Source organism: Chlorocebus sabaeus, chromosome 15 (assembly GCF_047675955.1).
Source record: "Chlorocebus sabaeus isolate Y175 chromosome 15, mChlSab1.0.hap1, whole genome shotgun sequence".
Lineage (NCBI taxonomy): Eukaryota > Metazoa > Chordata > Mammalia > Primates > Cercopithecidae > Chlorocebus > Chlorocebus sabaeus.
In genome coordinates this window covers 57,472,999-57,492,016 of record NC_132918.1, presented here as the reverse complement: position 1 = coordinate 57,492,016, position 19,018 = coordinate 57,472,999, and the positions used below count along the sequence as shown (strand labels likewise).

The following is a 19,018-nucleotide window of genomic DNA, read 5'->3' as shown; positions in this document are numbered from 1 at the left end:
ATTATGTAGATGGTACTGCCAGCTGCCTTTCCTTCCTGCACACCGCACTTCTAGTCTGTCAGAAAATTTCATTGGTTCTCCCTAAGCACCAGGACTTCTCATTGCCTGCACCTCTGCCCCTGGTCCAAGCCGTTCTCCTCCCTCACATCATGAGTGCTGCAGTGGCCTCTAAATTGGATCCCCACTACCATCTTGCCTTCTGCAGTCTGCTCTCCACACAAGAGCCAGATGATCTTTTCAAGGCAGGATCCCATGTCCGCCCCAGCGTCCACTTTCAAGTGGCTCTTCTCCACATTTTGAATAAAATCCAGACTCCTGTTCCCATGCCCTTCACAAGTTGGCCCCTGCCCACCACCTGAAGCCCTACCACACTTCCCATTGATCACAGACCAGCTTCAGTGGCCTCTTTGCTCTTCCTCCTGCACAGGAAGCTTGCCCGCACCTTAGAGCTTTGCTGTTGCACCCTATCTGAAATGCTTTTCTCCTGGATACCTTGAACCCTCAATTCCTTCAGGTCTCTGTTCAAATGCCACCTCCTCTGGGAGGCCCTCCCTCCCTGACCACTCTATATTAATTAAATCCCCAGCCTCATTCTGTTTCCTCTTCCTTACTTTATTTGCCTTCAGAGCACTTCTCACTTGACATTGCATCATTCTCTCCCTGTTGATTGGTTTGTGGTCTTGCTGTCCTGCTGCCTGAGGCAGGAGCATTGTTTGTTGTGCTCACTGCTCTATTCCCAGCACCTAGAGCACTGCCTGGCACATAGTAGGTTCTTAGTAAATGTTTGTCAAGCTAATGAACTATAAATGTTGTTCACCACAATTTACCCATCACCCAGTCAGAGCCTAACACACAGTAAATGCCCAAGAAAAATTTTTAACCAGAGGACAAACGAGGGGCCAGCTTCATTGCAGCACTGGCCTTTAGTGTGGCCTGTGTACATTTTGCATGGAAAAGGTGTTCCTGAGATCTGTTACAGTAAGTGGAAAAAAATGTGTAACTTGACAAAGGGGCTGGACCTACTTTAGGTATGGGCTGTGAACCCCTGAACTTTAAATTTCTCATATTCTCTTTGCAAATTGGTAAATGAAAACCAAAGCCAAAGGACAATACTCGTGAACGCACTATAGAAAAGGCCCTTGCTTTTCGAACATCCCAGTTAGTCATTTGGCACAGAGCACGAGGGCCGCTGTCCAACACAAGCCAGAGGCTCTGGCAGAAAGGGCTGCCCAGCCAGTCATGGTCTCCAGACCAGGAGGGCGCCATAGGACACATAGGACCTACAGCACAAAGCTCAGCTTGGCTTCAGAGTGGATTGGATTTTGCTGTTTCCCTCCCAGCAAGCAGTTCCTCTTATTCTGCTTTATTTAGAGTAATATTACAACTTGTTCCAATTCTCTGGGCTCACACTATTTGAGGGCAAATGCAGGCAGCCTAGGGTCAGGATGAAGCCAGCCAAGTACACACACACTGCCAACCACCTCTAGAGCAATCATAAGGTCCCAGTTCATACTCCACCATGTTCCGTGTCCTCGGGACATGTACTCACCGCCTGCCCTTTAGCTGCTAACTTTGGAGACTGCCACATGCTTTGCCTAAGGAAGTTCCTCAGTTGCCCTGCCCCCACTTCTCTGTTGATGCAAGCAGCAAAACTCAGATCCAGGGCTGTACAGACAAAATTGTGATGCCCAAAAGGTGCTCGGAAACTTCCATTCTTTTTTATTTTCCCTCCTCTTCCTTCTCCTTCTCCCTGTTTTCTCTTCTTCCTTCTTTTCTCCCTCCTTCTCTCCTCCTCTCTTTTTTCTTCTCCTTTGGTTGTTTCCTGAATAACTCTCTCTTTTTTATGCAGCAAAGTATACCCACATGGTTTTGCCTTTGGTGAATACTTGCTTTGTGAAAGCTATAAAATGACAAGCCAAAGCTCAGTCTCCACAGTTGAACCCAAAGGCATGGTGGAGGAAAAGGATTTTTGTCTCCTCTTTGAGGTGCTCCACTATTTTCCTTAAATAGCTGGCCGCCTATCCACCCTTAGATAGGTGTTGAACTAATTCCAGACACTGAAGGAAATTATTGTCTTCTGAAAAGACATTTTATCAACAATGGCATTTCTTCCTTTCTTACCTTATGATTCATAGAGCAGTAAGTACTCCTCAGAAAGTATCTGTTACATATGTTTTGTTTAAAAATTAACTTCAGAGATTTAATTGTGGCTACTTAAAATGAAGATATTTCTAAGCAAATCTGGCATGAGCCCGTATACCTAGGCCTATAGTTGAGTGTTTGCCCGGAAATGGCTTGAAGGTTCTGAGACATTAGCTGTTTTAAACTGGAACAAGCTATGACTTTCTTTTTTCTCTCTCTCAATTAGTACCAGGGCCCAAATCCAAGTACAGCCATTCAGTAGCCCATAAATGTTAGCTCTCCTTGGTAAGTGAAACCAAAACCCTGCCAAAGCCATGCAGATTACCTTCTGGGCAGTGGATTGCCTATTTCTAGGCTTTTCTGCTCCTGCAACTGAACATACAGACTGAAATTTTCATCCATCACTTATTATGCAGTCACACAGAAATGCAGATCCATTCAGCTCAGCATCACTAGTGCTATAAGAAACGGGGCAATAATTCTGACCAGGCTCTGGAAGGACTCAGAGGGGGAAGGAACTGGCCCTTGAAGCCTCTCGAGAGGTCTGTTAGATCCTGACAGGTGGGTAGCAGGAAAAAGGTGAGTGAATCTAGGTGCATTCAGGAAGGAAAAATGGAGGAGTTTCCCAGAAGTCTGTGAGAAAGAGGCAGGAAGTAGTCTGGGGTCCAAGTAGACCAAGTTTTGCCAGTAGTGCAGTGAACCATGCACTGTATGTGTGTCATGCATGGCAAGCCCCCTCAGACTTTGACAAGGAAAGCAGTACCATCTCTGGCAGCCTGGGATTGGGGTGATTCCAGAAGCAGGAAACATTTTTTGAAAGCTGCTATAAAAATCTGAAGGAGCAGCACAAAAATTAAAATATACACATATACATACACACGCAAATTAATTAATTAAAAGAATGGCACAGAGGGCTCTGCACCTCAGCATTAGCAGTGGGGATGATGAAAATGTGCACCAAGCCATCAATGCTGAAATAAATGTTCCCATGTGTACATTTCTTTTAAGAACGGCCACCTCTTAAGCCTTCTCCAGCTCACTCCATCTCCCCCCTCTCTCTTCCCAGGACCAGCTCTCAGAGCCCCGCTCCCCAGCCAATGGCGACTATAGAGACACTGGGATGGTTCTTGTTAACCCCTTCTGTCAAGAAACACTGTTTGTGGGAAACGATCAAGTATCTGAGATCTAACTACAGCAGACATCGCTTTGCCATTCCCTATTTTTTGTCTCTAAATTATAAATATACAAATATATATATTATAAATATTAAATATTACCTTTGTGTAACCCTGACTTAATGAGAAACATTTTGAGCTTTTTTTCCTATGAATTGTCAACATCTTTTTTACAAGTGTGGTTTAAAAAAAAAAAAACTTTACAGAATGATCTGTGGCTTTATAAAATAAAGGTATTTCTAAGCAAAGCAGTTGCATCGATTGCTTCTCTTAATAACCATTCTTGAGCACCTGGGGATTCCAGGAACCCTGGTCAGGTGAGGTGAGAGACTGACCTCCTGTAGAAGCTGAATGTTACAGTGGTCAAGCGCACGATTCTTTGAGTGTTTCTTAAAGCTCTGGTTCCTCTTGATTTGGTATGACCTCATTTCCTCCCTTCTCATATGCACACCTGTAAAGGGAACTGGGCCGCCTGCGGGGAAGACGGCAGACTCATGCACAGAGCAGGAAAAGGGAGCATCTCATCACCTCTGAGGATGAGTGCCCTGGAGCCTTATGACGGCACCATTGGATGTCATGTTTAATTCCATCCAAGTTGTGGACGGCAGGCAGGAGCTTGGAGCCCTCAGGAATCCATGGAGGACATCAAGGCATCCCAAGGCCGTGTCCCCCTAACGTTACTTCCGCTGCTAACAACAGGACTGCCTTTCCCTGGTGGGAAAATGCTCCCTTTATGGCCATTCCTGTATCCCCTCCAATACCCACATCTGCATTAAACACCCGTGCCTTTCTCTTGGAGAGGATTGATCCCGGCCCTGGAGCTTTAAAATGCTTGCCCTTCTTCAAGGATCAAATGTTTATTGGGGTTCAGCTTTGTTTTCTCAAAATGCCATGGTATTGTGCCCCTGAGGAATACGTTTATCTAAGAAGCTTTGAGGTAGTAGAGCGATAATTTTTGAAACCTTCCTCCTGCAATCTTTAAAAAAAAAAAAAAAATCCAAGCAAATCGTTTGGGAGAAGACATTATTATACTCCTACTTGGCACTGCAAACCTGCTCGCAGCACCAGCCGGGGGACTTGCCATCCAGCTCTCGGCTTCCGCTGCTCCCCTTGTTCCCAGCCGGCTGGCTGCCTCCCCGTGCTGTGTCCAGCACGGCCAACAGGGTCAGACCCTCAGAGATGCCCAAGGGGCTTCCAGAGGTGGCTGCTTCTCTCTTTTTTCCTGATTGTGGCTGAGAGAGATGATTACTGCTTTGACACTTCCTTTCTCTAAAAGAAAAATAGTTTGATAGTATATTTTGAATATAGATGCTCTTATAGTTGGATTGGGAATTGAACTTGAATGTTGGGTCATATGTTTGTGTTGTTGCTGTGGTCTATCATGACTTTTTTCTTCCTGCGTTTTCCTTAAAAAAAGAAAAAAGAAAAAAAGATGGCCTTCGAAAGTGTGTTCTCAATGTTGTGTGAACCTACTTCACATGAGTTCGGTTGTTGTCTCTCTTCAAAGACTCTTCAGCCCACAAAGAAGCAACTAAATGTTTCTCTAAGTTAATTTTCTAGCGTGTTGTTGTCTTACCTTTTTAACCTTACCATAATATTTCTGTTAACTGTTACATTTAATATACCAATGTGTGTGAGTATACAGAGAAAAATCTGTTTGTAAAGTAAAATTTATATATAATATATGTAATCAAAGATACATATGTTATATATACATATGTGGATGTATGATTTATTTTTCCTTATCCACAGATTTCAGCTACCATGTATATATAAATAAACTTATTTTATTAGCCAGAGGATTCCGTTGCTAATATATTTTGCATTCTTTTCAAGATAAGCTCTAAGCTTCCTTGAGCAGTACCAACACCACTTTATATCCATCTGTATTTTTCAATCTGATTTAACAGTAAGGTGAGTTTTATGTATGTGACAAGCTAATAGGATTAGCAATTTATCATTTGATAAAATCTTTTTGAACATGTTTGCAGTTTCTCCAAAGTACTCATCTTTCATCAGGTCTTTGGAGGCAGGGTGTCAAAGTACATCCCCCCCCTCACTCTCCCCGCCTCCAGGGCTGAGTGGATTTATATATAAATATCTTTGGTCCAGAGAAGTCTGAAGCTAACCTGGCCATTGAGTGTCACCATTCTGTAGAGAATAACAATACCTAAACATGACACATTTGTGCACAACTTAATCAGTAGCTTGAACTTTTCATTCAGCCTTGGACAATACATCTTGGAATTCACAATAATGCAGATCCTCAGAACCAAGTCAGTGTCACCTGTATAGGAGGCTGTTACTGTAACACAGGCTCGCTTGCCCCTTCTGGGTGCATCAGGGGTGGTGTTCACAGCATTAATGCTATGTCTGAATAAACAAGGACACTACTGTCCTTTACTTAATCTGATTGGTTCTTCATCTGTTCCTCAAATAGCCAACACTGATATTTATAAAATACCTTCCAGGCCATCTCAGACAGACAAAGTGGAAGACAATAAAGAAAGGAAGGGTTGGAGTGTCGTGGTCAGCAGGAAGGAAGTGCACACAGAGTCTTCTAGTAGGCGACCAGGTTTTTTACCTTTACCTGTGTGACCTCGGGTAGGTACCCTGCTCTCTGGGTGGTGGGCAACAAGGAGGCTCCTAAATAAGTCACTGGCCCAGAGGTTGGAAGAGGGTGTCTGCTCCCAGCTCTGCTACTTTCTGGACACGGGACCTTGGGCAAGTCATTGCAGTTCTCAGGGTCCTCTCACGTAAGAGGATAGTGGCCAACTGTAGAACGTATGATATGGTACTTTTGGAACTGTGAGGTTCACAGCCCATATGGCAGTACCTGTCAACCCTGGACCTCCTTCCTCCTGAGGCTGAGTTGAGAATTCCATGAAATAAACTATACGATTCATGCACACACCAGGCTGGATCTGGTATTCACTAGAGGTTGGCTCCCTTCTCCTTCTCTCACCTGAGGTACATTCCTACATTACAGCATTTGGAAAAATATCCAGCTCTGGGGTTTGGTGACCTGGTTTCTCCAGGGTAAAACTTATGTACAGCTGTTTTTAGGTCCATGTTGTCATCCTGGAACTGGAGGAACCTTTCTGACCCTAGATAATGGATTGAGGTGTGACCCTTGATGGTTTAGTGGATGCCAAGGTCAATAATTAAAACCCAGGGGTGTCATCATATCCTAACTTGGGGCACCCTTGGAGAGCTTACCAGAAAACACCGTCTTTGTTGTTTTTCTCAGTGTTCCAACAGATGGAGAAGCAGAGGTGTAGGGAATGGCTGGAACATAATGTGTGGGACCTGAATTTGCCCAAGGTCCTTATCTGGTGCATCAGAGAGTTGGAGGCTCAGGCCAATGTTCACACAGTGAGGTCCAGAGGGAGGAAGCATCCTGGCCAACAGCAAGCAGCTGATGAACAGCAGAGCACTAGAGGACAGAGATGAGGAGGAAAGGAGAGAGGCGAGGCAAGGACCTGAAGCTGCTGTCAGGACTGAGAGAGGAAACCGTAGGCAAGTCTTTTCTCTTGGGTCCCTGGAGCTGCCTCCTGACACTTTTCATCCTCCATTGCCTGTGTGGACGTGTGTTCACATTCACATGTGCCAGTACACATAGGGATGTAGAAAGCCCCAAAATAGCTAGATTGAGTCCTAGCTTGTAATTTGAGGTCTGGGGCAAGTGATCACCACACTTGTGATCTGAGGTCCTTGAGCCTCAGTTTACTCGTCTGTAAAATGGGGTTGCCTGATGCCTGCCTTGCCCACTCTTAGGTAGTAAAATGTACAAACCCAAATGGTCTACCCCCACAGTCTGCACTGATCCAGCCTCCCCCGCCACCAGCAGAATAATCTGGGAAGTTGGGCACATGACCCTGCATCAAAGAATGCATGAGTGCCTCTCTGCACACAGCCCTGGGCAGTGCCCTCTTCTCTTTCAGCTCAGTGAATGATGGAAACTCATGGAAGACAGCAGACAAAGCAGCCCCAGGGAGAGGGGAGATTCCAGAGAGGCCCGTGACCAGGCCACAGGGATGCTGGGGCTGTAAACCAAAAGGCACTGGACTCTGTAAACCCACTGGGCACCACAGAGGCAGAAGGGGTGATGAGCGAGAGGCGAGTAGTAGTGGACTTGCCCCCCAGTGCCAGCTCCAGCATGCCCCTCCAGAGGCGCAGGGCATCCTTCAGGGGGCCACGGTCATCATCCTCCCTGGATAGCCCCCCAGCCTCCAGGACCAATGCCATGAGTGGCCTTGTCCGAGCACCCGGGGTCTATGTAGGAACAGCACCCAGTGGGTGCATAGGTGGCCTGGGTGCCCGTGTGACCCGCCGGGCCCTCGGCATCAGCAGTGTCTTCCTTCAGGGCCTGCGGAGCTCAGGCCTGGCCACAGTGCCGGCTCCAGGTTTGGAGAGGGACCATGGTGCTGTTGAGGACCTAGGGGGCTGCCTGGTGGAATATATGGCCAAAGTGCATGCCCTTGAACAAGTCAGTCAGGAGCTGGAAACACAACTGCGGATGCACCTGGAGAGCAAGGCCACGCGCTCGGGAAATTGGGGTGCCCTACGGGCTTCCTGGGCCAGCAGCTGCCAGCAGGTAAGTGTCCAGGCTGTGCCAGGGGCTTTGCAGAGGGCTGGGAGGGGCTCCTGAGGGCAGGGAGTAAGGTTGTGAGTAGGCTGAGGCCAGAGAAACTGACCATAATGCCCTACACTTTCACACTTAAAATGCTCATGATAACAACAATGCTCCTTTTTACGGAGGTTTACCAGGAGCCCACGCCAGCCCCCATACATGCACTATCCACTGTCTTCTTTACAATTCAAAGACATGCTATGCAGCGGATCATTCATTGATTGCATTTTTCAGATGAGAAACTGAGGCATGTAATTTTCCCAAGACTTCAAAGCTAGTAGAGGGATGGAGATGAGATTTGAACCTGAATTTTTGTGCCTTCAAAGTTGCATTTGCCCCATTACCCTGAGCTGCCTCAGTCACCTTTACTGTTGAGAAGGGATTTTTACAGTTATTATCCAGTCAAATGCCATTGGATGGATGTGGTATTAAGAACAATGAATAAATGGAGGTGTGTTCCTGTATCCACCTATAATCACCCTGTTCAATAGAAATGTGAGGTACACTGGTAATCGACAAGTTTCTATTACCCACAGTAAAACAAGTCAGAAAAAGCAGGAGAAGTTAATAGTATAGCTTACTTAACTCTATATGTCCTGAATGTTATTTCAACATGTAATCAATACAAAATATATGAATGAGATAATTTACATTCAAGTAGAACTTTCTGCATGATGGAAATATTAATATCTTATATCTACACTGTCCAATCTGGCAGCCACTAGCCAGATATAGCTATCAAGCACTTGAAATGTGGTTAATGAGACTGAGGAATTGTGTTTTTGTTTTATCTAATTTTCATTAATTTAAATGTAAACAGTCACAGGTAGCTAATGGCCATCTTATTGGACAGGGAAGGATGCAGAGGTTTCATCTTTCTCCCTTCCTTGGCCAGCCCTGCTTTTCCCACTCTCCAGGGTGATTTCTGCAGAGTCTGGAGCTCATCCATCGTGTCTGGCCTGCAGCCTGTAGTTCTAATGCTGGGACTCCAGCCAGCATTGCACCTCTCAGCTGGTCTCTCTATGGATGGTTGGCTTCTCTCCTCCTCTTTCTCTCCAGATACTGGTCTTGGGATCACTCTGAGCAAAATCAGTCTCTAACCCACCAGGGACTGCCAGCTCAGACCCTTGGCCCCCTGGAGTCCAGTATGCAGCCTCCCAAGAGGAAGTCACAAAATTTTATTTGTGTGTAGCTGGGGGATAGTAAGCAGGTGCACACAGGGACTCCTCATTTGCCTCTCCTGCCTCCCATTTCGTCCCAGTGCTTCTCCTGCACTGCTCTCAGTGCCCACTGACAGCACAGAGTGCATCATGAGCAGCACCATCCTCTCAGGCTCTCCCCCTGGTGCTACTGTTCTGCTTGCATCCATCTGGGCTGTGAGGGAGAGCCATCTTAGAATAGTCCAGGGCCTTAATGCCTGTCAAATCTAAGAGGCAGCCATTCCTCCAGGAGTCTTCACGACTGTCCAAATATTGTGCCATAACAACCACCAGAACATCCCTAGATACTCCAATATGTCAGCATCTGCTGGACAATCGCTTGCACTCAGATGCCACACAGACTTGTCAGGAGAAATCAGGTGTCCCAATGGCTAGGTTAAAAAGTAGGGCCACAAAACTTAGTTTATACTCAATAGATACCAACTTGCTCTGGCTCCAGATAGCTACAAGAGCCTTTGCAACGTACTGACTTCTCTGGGCCTCAGTTTCATTATCTACAAAATGGGTATAATAATGCTTAGATATTCCTGCAAATCCACAGACAAATAAGATGACTGGCTCCTGCCTGCCTATAGGTAGAGTACAGACTAGGAAGCTCTAAAATCCTGTGAGAGCGCCGCAGCCACACACCAAGACACGCAACCTCTGTAGCTGAGGGCCAGGGTCCCACATGGACTCACTTTCCTCTTCAGTGATTGTCAATGAGGTCCTGGGTATGAATAAAGTTCTCTTTTTCTTCTTTTTTAAAAAATTTATGGCCTTGAAGATAGAATTAGACCAATTGATAAAATGGAGTTATTACTTCTTTTTTTTCCTTTTTTTTTTTTTTTTTTTGAGATGGAGTCTCGTTCTATCACCAAGGCTGGAGTGCTGTGGTGTGATCTTGACTCACTGTAACCTCCGCCTCCTGGGTTCAAGCGATTCTCCTGCCTCAGCCTGCTGAGTAGCTGGGATTACAGGCGCATGCCACCATGCCCAGCTAATTTTTGTGTATGTTTAATGGAGATGGGGTTGCACCATGTTGACCAGGCTGGTTTCGAACTCCTGACCTCAGGTGATCCACCTGCCTCTGCCTCCCAGAGTGCTGGGATTACAGGAGTGAGTCACCGTGCCCGGCCTGGAGTTACTATTTCTATATTGCACAGCCCAGCCTTTCAACCATATTAAGCTCTATTCCATTAAGAAGAACAAAAGAAAACTCCATAATTGAGAAATACTAGTTATTTTTTCAGTCAATCTGGCCTCGCGGAACTGCAGGAGGCCCCCACTAGGCCCCCACTCCTTTCCAGGCCTAGAGGAAAGGCCACCTCCCAGCCCAGTCATTTCACAAAGTGCTGCCTTCGTCTCACCTGGGGTCAGAGGCAGCCACTCTGCCGTCCTGGGCTCCAGAAATCCAGAGCTCTCTCCCTCTGCTCTCACTTAGGCCTCTCTGGCTGGGGCTTCATACCCACCTTTCCAGAGTCTGGGCTCTGGTGTTCGTGCTCCTCACAGCACCCCTTATCCCTCCCGTTTCTCCACCTGCAGCCGCCTCTTCCCCACCTTGTCCGTAGAACTCCTCCTCGTCCAGAAGCCCAGTTCCATGCTCAGGTGCCCTCATGCAGGGCCTGAGGCCTCAGAGCAAGCTCTCAGCAACTGAGCCCCGAGTTGGCACCTAGAGAGAAATTCAACCTCCTTAGCCTGGGCCCCAAACAGAGAATCCAAGAGAGGCCTCAGTCACTCAAGAGCAGGGTGGGGATGCCCATTTCGGTGGCACTTTCTTGGATCAGGCTGGAGCAAGCAGTGGGGAAAGTTCAGAGCAACAATTTCCATAAATGTTTGGGAAACAACATTTACCCCTGCTTTTCAGAGGTGGATGAAAGAGTTGGAAAGGAGATGGGCTCTCCTCCCCGCCGCCACCACCCCAGCTGACACAGAAAGCTCCTGGGGCCATTCTGGGGAGTGGGGGCCCCTGTCCCCTGGAATCTCCCCACAGCCTGTCTTATCCCCACCAAGAGGAGACAAAGACAGGTTTTCAGAAAAACCATGAAGAGAAGCCGGGGGAGGGAAACCATTGCTGTCACTGTGCAGAGAGCCGCGTCATGGAAAGCAACACAAAACTAGGGCTCACACCATGGCAGAAGCAGGAAGGCCATCCCGGGGAGGGGGATCTTCTCCATCCTTATCGCTATGTAAGTTTGTGGCCAGGGTTGGCTCCACGGGTGCACCACCAGTGAAGTCTCATCAGGCCCTGCACTGGAGTGCAGCGACGCCATCAGAGATCACTGCAACCTCAAGCTCCTGGCCTCAAGAGATCCTCCTGCCTGGGCCTTCCAAAGGGCTGGGATTATAGGAATGAGGCACTGCGCCTAGCCAATAGTTTTATCTTTGAATTTGTGTTTTGAAAGTGAAGTCCGGTGGGACAATAGAGCATGGACCAGGGGCTCTTGAATGGTCCTACCTCCCTCTGTCTCCCTACAACGTGTTCTTGGTCCACCCCTCTGCCCCTGGGATGCCCTTCTGATACCTGCTCCATGCCCCTGGGTGGCAGCAACTGGAGGGAGAGGACAAGCCTCCTGCCCGCCCCCGACCCAGGTATCTACAGGTGGCACTGAAGTCGTAATATCCTTGGGGGTTATCACCAGCAGGACATGGCACATCGGCCCAGTGGCCAGTAAGAAAGGTACCGCAGCCATTGGTGGGGTGCGCACATGCCCAGAATCATGGCGCGAGGCCTCTGGATGCCTATAAAGGGCTGTGTGAGCATCCCCACGCCCCAGCGAGTGGAAAATTAAATAGCAGATAAAAATTACCATAACAAGTTGAAACGTGACAGAAGAAAGGAAAAAGCATTATATTTGAGTAACTTAAATCGCATTTTGTTCCTGCTCTTTGAACAGGGGGCCCCACATTTTGCACTGGGATCCACAAATGATACAGCTGGCCCTGGTTAGCGTTCATGCACATGAAGTTCCATTTCAATTCCAAACCTCTCTGCTCGCACTCCTTGGCTGGGTTAGAACCTCCAAGCCTCTTCTGCTACGTGGTAAAAACAGACAGAAAAACCCCAGGTGGCAACTACAGAGGCTGAGGAAGACCTGGGCCGTTTCCCTCTCCAGCCTTGCTCTGTGCTCCTGACTTGTCTCACCAAGTGAAGGATGCTGACAATAGGCTCTGGTGGCAACGTCAGGCCCTTCCATCCTCAGATAGTGCAAACACAAGCTTGGGATGAGGCAGCCTTGTGCCTCGGAGCTGCAGATGAAAGGACAGTGGGGACAGAGGAGCAGCCCTCAGAGACTGGGTGTCAAAACAAAAGGAACAGCTGAGTCCAGGGGGAGAATGGAGCTGCCTGAGGGAGAAAGGGGAGCGCAGAGCTTCTAAGTTAACGAGCCAGGACATTAGTCTAGGTCTCCATGGGAGAAAACTGCAGCTTACACCTCCAAAGGATAAGGCTGTCAGCTGGAGGAAATGGGAAATCGAAATTGTTGAAAGGCAACAGGATTCGAGTTTAAAATGGACCTGATTTGACTCTTTTTCCTGCTGTTAACAGCCCCTCTTTCTGTCTCTTGCATAGAGAGAGCCCACACTCAGGGAATCTGCCTATTTGAAGAACATGCTGGAAACTCAGGCAATCCAGATCTGGGCCAGGTTTCTCTCCCACAGAACTTGTGGTCCTAGAAGGCTTTCTTTTTAGAAAAAGAAACAAGAACTAATCCTTCTCCACTGAGTATAAAGAAAGGCAACAGGGTTTGTCGTTCATGATTGACAACCTGGTATCCCTGAAAGTAGGTGATGGGGGCAGAATCATAATCTGCAAAGGCCTAAACACATTTCCCCAAGACAAAGTCACTCAGCCTGTTTCTTAATAAATGCAATTTGTTTGGTCAGAGCGGGCTAGTGGGGCATTTTCTCTGTCAGCCAAGCTACAAGAGACACTACAGTATGGTTAGAAATGTAGCTACCAGAGAAAAGTCCATTACAGAGATTCATTCATCTTAGGAAGAGTGAGGTAGATGATTGGAAGAAGTATTTTGATGGGACACGGGGAGAAGGAGGCATGAGCCTGCTTCTCAAGGGTCTTGCTCATATAACACAGGTGGCCACTAAGCTGCTTTGTTGTTTTGTTTTGTTTTGTTTTTTTGAGATGGAGTCTCACTCTGTTGCCCAGGTTGTGGCGCAATCTCGGCTCACTGCAACCTCCGCCTCCCGGGTTCAAGCAATTCTCCTGCCTCAGCCTCCCAAGTAACTGGGATTACAGGTACCCGCCACCATACCCAGCTAATTTTTTTGTATTTTCAGTAGAGACAGGGTTTCACCATGTTGGCCAGGCTGGTCTCGAACTCCTGGCCTTGTGATCCACCTGCCTTGGCCGCCAAAGTATTGGGATTACAGGCATGAGCCACCGCGCCCGGCCAGTCACTAAGCTGCTTTCTAAGAAAGGTGGTTTCTTTAGTTTAGCTTTGGCACAAAAAAGATCAGACAACCATGGAACAGAATAGAAAATCCTATAATAAGCTCTACTGTGTTTGGAAATTGAGTATTGATGAAGGCAGCATTTGAAACCAATAGAGGGAAGGGTGGACTTTTTAATAAGTGATATTCAGACAACTAGACAGTCATAAGGAAAAGTCATAAGGTTTCCTGGAGGCTATTTTCTAAGTTGAATGTGTCTGGAAAGCAAGAGAACTGCTGAAGAAAACAGAGGGAGACTAGGGCTTGGCACTCAGGGCCTCTTTCCATGCGCCTCTCATACACCACACTCGGCCACTCTTAAATCTCTTAAGATCTCTTAAAATGTGAGTTCCATGTTGGGAAATGGAAGACAGCGGGTGGGGTCAGTTTTCCATGGAAACTAGGGAAAACTAGATGTGATACACACACTGGGGATTTTGAAGCCAGGCAGCCCCTAGCCTTACCACTTGCCACATACCAACTGCATGACCTTGAGCCAAGGTCTTCATTGATCTCTACATCTCAGTTTCTCATCTGAATAATGAGGATGATTGGAGACTTCCTCTGACATGATAAAATATCTCTAAGAAGGAAACACTAGGCCTTCCACAGAAATTAAGAATGAGAAAAAGATGTCTGCTGTCTCTACTGTTCTGTAACATTGGTCAGAGGCAGCAGTCAATGTGATTAGACAAGAGAAAGTACTTGGTATAAGAATTGGAAAGAAAGAGGGAAAAATTTGATCTTTGTGGAAATCCCAGAAGGAACCATGTAAAAACTATACAACAAACAATAAGATGATTTAGTGAAGTAGCATGTTATAAAACAACATCAAAAAGCAATGCTGAGGCCGGGCTTGGGGGCAAATGCCTATAATCCAAGAACATTGTGAGGCCAAGGCAGGAGGATCACTTGAGCCTGGGAGGTTGAGGCTGCAGTGAGCCATGATTCTACCACTGCACTCCAGCCTGGGTGACAGAGCGAGACTCTGTCTCTAAAAGAAAAATAAATAAATAAATGCTGCTGGGCATGGTGGTACAAACCTGTAGTCCCAGGTATTCAAAAGAGTGAGGCAGGAGGATTGTTTGAGCCCAGGAGTTCAAGACCAGTCTGGGCAACAAAGCAAGGGCCATCTCAAAGCAAATAACAAATAATGCTGTTTATGTATAAAGAAAAAAATACAAGAGATGAGAAAATCTCATTCATGATAGCATAAGATGAATTAGCTCTAAACTTCAGAAATGTCCAAAATCTATGTTAGACAATAATCAAATCTTTCTGAAACACACAAAATAGTCTTGAACAAATGGAAAGAAACACCATGCACTCAAATAGACTCAATAGCATAAAAATGTCTCTTCTCCCTAAGTTAATGTATCAATTTAATGCAATCCTAATTTTTAAAATTCCATCTTTTTTTTCTAGAGTTAGATGAGTTGATTTTTAAATTCCCTTTATAAGAACAGAAAGACAAGAATGGCCGGGAGAGAGAAACTAAGAAAGAGTGGAGGTGGGGAGGTTGGGGAGGGGACCAGCAGCCCCACCAGACATTAACATATTATAAAGTCTCTGTAATTAAAATAGTTTAGCGTTGGCACAAAAAAGATCAGACAACCATGGAACAGAATAGAAAATCCTATAGTAAGCTCTACTGTGTTTGGAAATTGAGTATTGATGAAGGCAGCATTTGAAACCAATAGAGGGAAGGGTGGACTTTTTAATAAGTGATATTCAGACAACTAGACAGTCATAGGGAAAATAATAGAATTGGATCCATTTCTTGCTGTACCCTAGGGTCAATTCTAAATGTATCCCAGATATAAAGTCAAAAATGAAACCATACAAGTAGAAAGTATAGGTGAATTCCTTTATAACCTGGATGTGGGAAAAATTTTCCTTGTTACAATTCAAAATCCAAAAGCAACAAAGGAAAATATTGATAAATTTGATTAAGAAAAATTTTAAATTTTTGTATTTCAAAATATCGCCATAAGGAAAATTAAAAGATAAATGATAAACAAGAAAAAAAATTGCAATGTAGGACACAAAAGGTTAAAATAGCCCTATTCTATACACAGCATTTAAAATTTGAGGTTAAAAAAAAGCCGATAGCACTCTTTTATTTTTAAATATGTTAGAGATAAGAACAGACAGTTGGCACAAAAAAATAGATGAAAATGGCTCCTAATGTCTCAACTGCACTCATACTAAGAGAAATTTTTAAAATCTACCTGAGATACCATTTTTACCTATCCAATTAGCAAAACTCTAAAGTATGTCTATTTTGTTGGTGAAGCTCTAGGGAAACAGTCAAGTTTATACAGTGTTGATGGGAATAGAAAATGTTACAACCCCTATGGAGAAGAATTTGGCAACATCTAGACAAATTATACAGGCATTTATATATATATAATCTGACCCAGCAGTCCTGTTTCTAGGACTCACTCCCAATGACACATTGCCAAAAATATGAACAAGAAGTATGTAGAAAGCTGTCCCCTGCAATCCTATCTGTAATACAAAGTACTGGAAACAATCTGAATACCTCCCAGTAGGATACTAGTTGAATAAACAATGATGCATCTGCAAAGGAACAAGGAACAGCTCTATAACTACTATGGAGTGATGATCTCCAGGATATGTCATTGAGCTAAAAGGCAAGATGGGAAGTGTGTATTTCATTCTACCATCTAGTTAAGAAAAGGGAAGGATATGAATATATACATACATATTTGTTTACATTGAAAACAATGGAATAAAACAAACCATAAGTGTTTTCACCTGTTACTTATAGGAGGGTGGAAGGGAAAAAGTAGCAGGGAAAGGTAGGACACTAGAGTTCTTTTAATTTATCTTGTTATGTGGAGATGACTTTGGAACCATGAAAATATTTTACAGAATTGTATAACAAAAATAGATTTCAAAAAGCCAATTCTAAGAATCAAATATAAAAAGAAACAAATGAATTCAACTATGTATCAAGTTGATAGCATAGTCACACAAAGAAGAACTATTCCAAGTGACTTTTTAAACCACAGGAATTTAACTGTACATTCCTAGTGGAGATGCAAAAGATAACAGAAAAAAAAAAAACCAACAAGTTTTCAGTAATCATATTGGTGGTGGTAGCACTGACACTGTTATTCTGACAGTGGCGTGTGTGTGTGTGTGTGTGTATACCGTGGGTAAGTAAGAAAGTAACTATATTTGTGTTACTGAAAACTGAGACTTGAGTATGAGTGAAAGGAGATACAGTTGTAAGATGCATGAGGTTTAGTGACAATTCTTTAGTCTTGAATTTAAATTGGAATTATCAGTATAAAGTCATTATATATGTGATCATAAAAATAAATATATGCCTATCTCCAAGTCTGACCACTGAAAAGATCTAGAAGCAATGGCCAACTTAGTGACAATGAACACTTTTAGCCTCAGACTTGGGTCTCTAACAACCATCTTTCACTAAAAGAATGGGGGCTCCTTGTAGAAATGGCGAAACATCGTGTCATACCAGAAAGCAAGGACGCTATGAAAAACTACTACTGTCATGTCAGAAGACTTAGGAGTCAATTCAAATAGGCTCCCACTAACCAAAGATGGTTGGGAATCAATAAGAATATTATCAGGGCTTCTAGTAAGGTGAACAAGAAGACATCCATGTGCTGGGAGGGTGGCTACCCCAACTCCATGGGGACAGAACTCCTGTGCTCGAGACTCTTCTACACCTCATGCTGTGGAATCTAAAGCAACAGCAAAGCTGAGGTCCAGCTGCCATAAGGATGGACACCAACGAGGCTGCACTGGGGACAAAAAGAAGTCAAGATAAGCAACACGAACCATAAAGACAGGAGTGTGCGGTGTGTGAAAGAACAAGAAAGTCGGGATCAGGAAATTCAACAGGGTGAAGTCGCCTTCCCACCTCGCTCTCGTCTCCTTGCTGAGCCATACAAAGCTACTAGCAAGGAAGATAAGTTATCAAGTTGTATCCAGAGTAGGCTTGGAAACTATGGTGAAATGAAGGATTTTATAGGAGACAAATCTATACCAAGGCTTATTGCAATTTCCAAGCCTACAGTACCACCTATAACATATGAAAATGGACCCCAGTAGGACCTCTGCACCCAGCATTTCTCAGTCTCAGAAACAGTCCTCAGGCTTACAGAGTGGACACAGTAGCCAGTAGACCAGTGCAGGTGGCACTAACAGTGGTGGCCAGAGACATGACTGTGACTCTCATAGCAGTAGTGGGAGCAGAAGACCAGAGAAAAATGCCAGCATGGATCACAGCACTCCAAGCCGTGCTCTTCCAACCCTGGAAAACCCCAGGTTGTCTCTTCATTAAGCTCCAGTAGTTCCAGCTCTCACGAGAGTGATCAGCATAGCAAGGAGTATCAGCGCACCAAATCACCTGGGGACCCTAATGCAAACAGGGATTCTCCCTCTCATGTACCGTTTCCAAGTGGGCACTCAAATCCGCCTTTCCCACCTTCGTTGATGTCAAAGTTCAGTTCAATGTTACAGAAACCTGCTGCATGTGTGCAGCCCGTGGGCGGACAGGAGTCTATGAGTGGACAGGAGTCCGTGGGTGGACAGGAGTCTGTGGGTGGACAGGAGTCTGTGGGCGGACAGGAGTCCATGGAACCAAAGCTGTCCTCTGAGTGCTACAGTGGTCAATCCCATGGTGACAGTACAAATGAGCTGCAGCCCAGCAGCAAAGCACATCTCGCCAGGCAGAAAATACCTTTCCAACCGCTGGACCTAAGTCACACATTCAGAGTTTTTAACACTGTGACTATGTGAAGCAATTGAACATGAAATTCTGATTGAACTTGAACTGCCTTTTTGCCTTAATCGTAAAGAATGTAAAAGTTTAGAGATGTTTTAAAAGTTTAAAGACTTGTGAACGACTCTCAAGTGAATCCATAGAGACCTGTTAGCTCCCCTCTTGGGAAATAGAGAAAGTGTCATTTACAGTTTTCATATATTAAAATGATAAGTCAGTTATAGAATAAAAGCATGATCCCTCAATTTTTAAAAGAATATTATTAAGAACATTAACTGAAATAGATTGAAACCCATCAAATATATCAGTATAACACCAAAAAAAAACCCACTAATTAATCATCTTTGGAGCCCACTGAGGAACCAACTCATTATTTTTAAAACTGGTAAATAACAAGAGAAAATAAAGCATTTTCCTGCCTTTTTTATAAGACCTATAGGTATATCCAGTAATACAAATAAATAATTAAAGAAATTATCTTTTTATAGATGTATTCCCACTAATAAAGAAAAATAATAGAATTATTATTAATTTTATTTATATCTATAATAAAACAATGACTCTAGGCAATAACAATAATTAAATGGCTATGACCATCACAAAATGCGACCAACAGCCATTCTGTATCTCCTGGTGG

The 19,018-nt window shown here is 44.8% G+C and overlaps 2 protein-coding genes and 1 pseudogene across 3 annotated transcripts in view; all 3 read left to right on the top strand.

Moving 5' to 3' along the window:
• Positions 1 to 5,119, top strand: part of TMEM108 (transmembrane protein 108) — a 330,830-nt gene extending 325,711 nt beyond the window's left edge. For both annotated transcript variants that reach the window (XM_008009101.3, XM_008009100.3), the window contains exon 6: positions 3,209 to 5,119. In XM_008009101.3, the coding sequence (XP_008007292.3) occupies positions 3,209 to 3,331 (123 nt within the window). In that variant the 3' untranslated portion in view covers positions 3,332 to 5,119. The remainder of the gene's footprint in view (positions 1 to 3,208) is intronic.
• A 2,278-nt stretch (positions 5,120 to 7,397) lies between these two features.
• BFSP2 (beaded filament structural protein 2) overlaps positions 7,398 to 19,018 on the top strand; it is a 66,447-nt gene continuing 54,826 nt past the window's right edge. The window contains exon 1 of the mRNA XM_008009109.3: positions 7,398 to 7,914. Within this exon, the coding sequence (XP_008007300.1) occupies positions 7,426 to 7,914 (489 nt within the window). The 5' untranslated portion in view covers positions 7,398 to 7,425. The remainder of the gene's footprint in view (positions 7,915 to 19,018) is intronic.
• LOC140713565 (AF4/FMR2 family member 4-like) lies at positions 9,261 to 18,398 on the top strand (annotated as a pseudogene).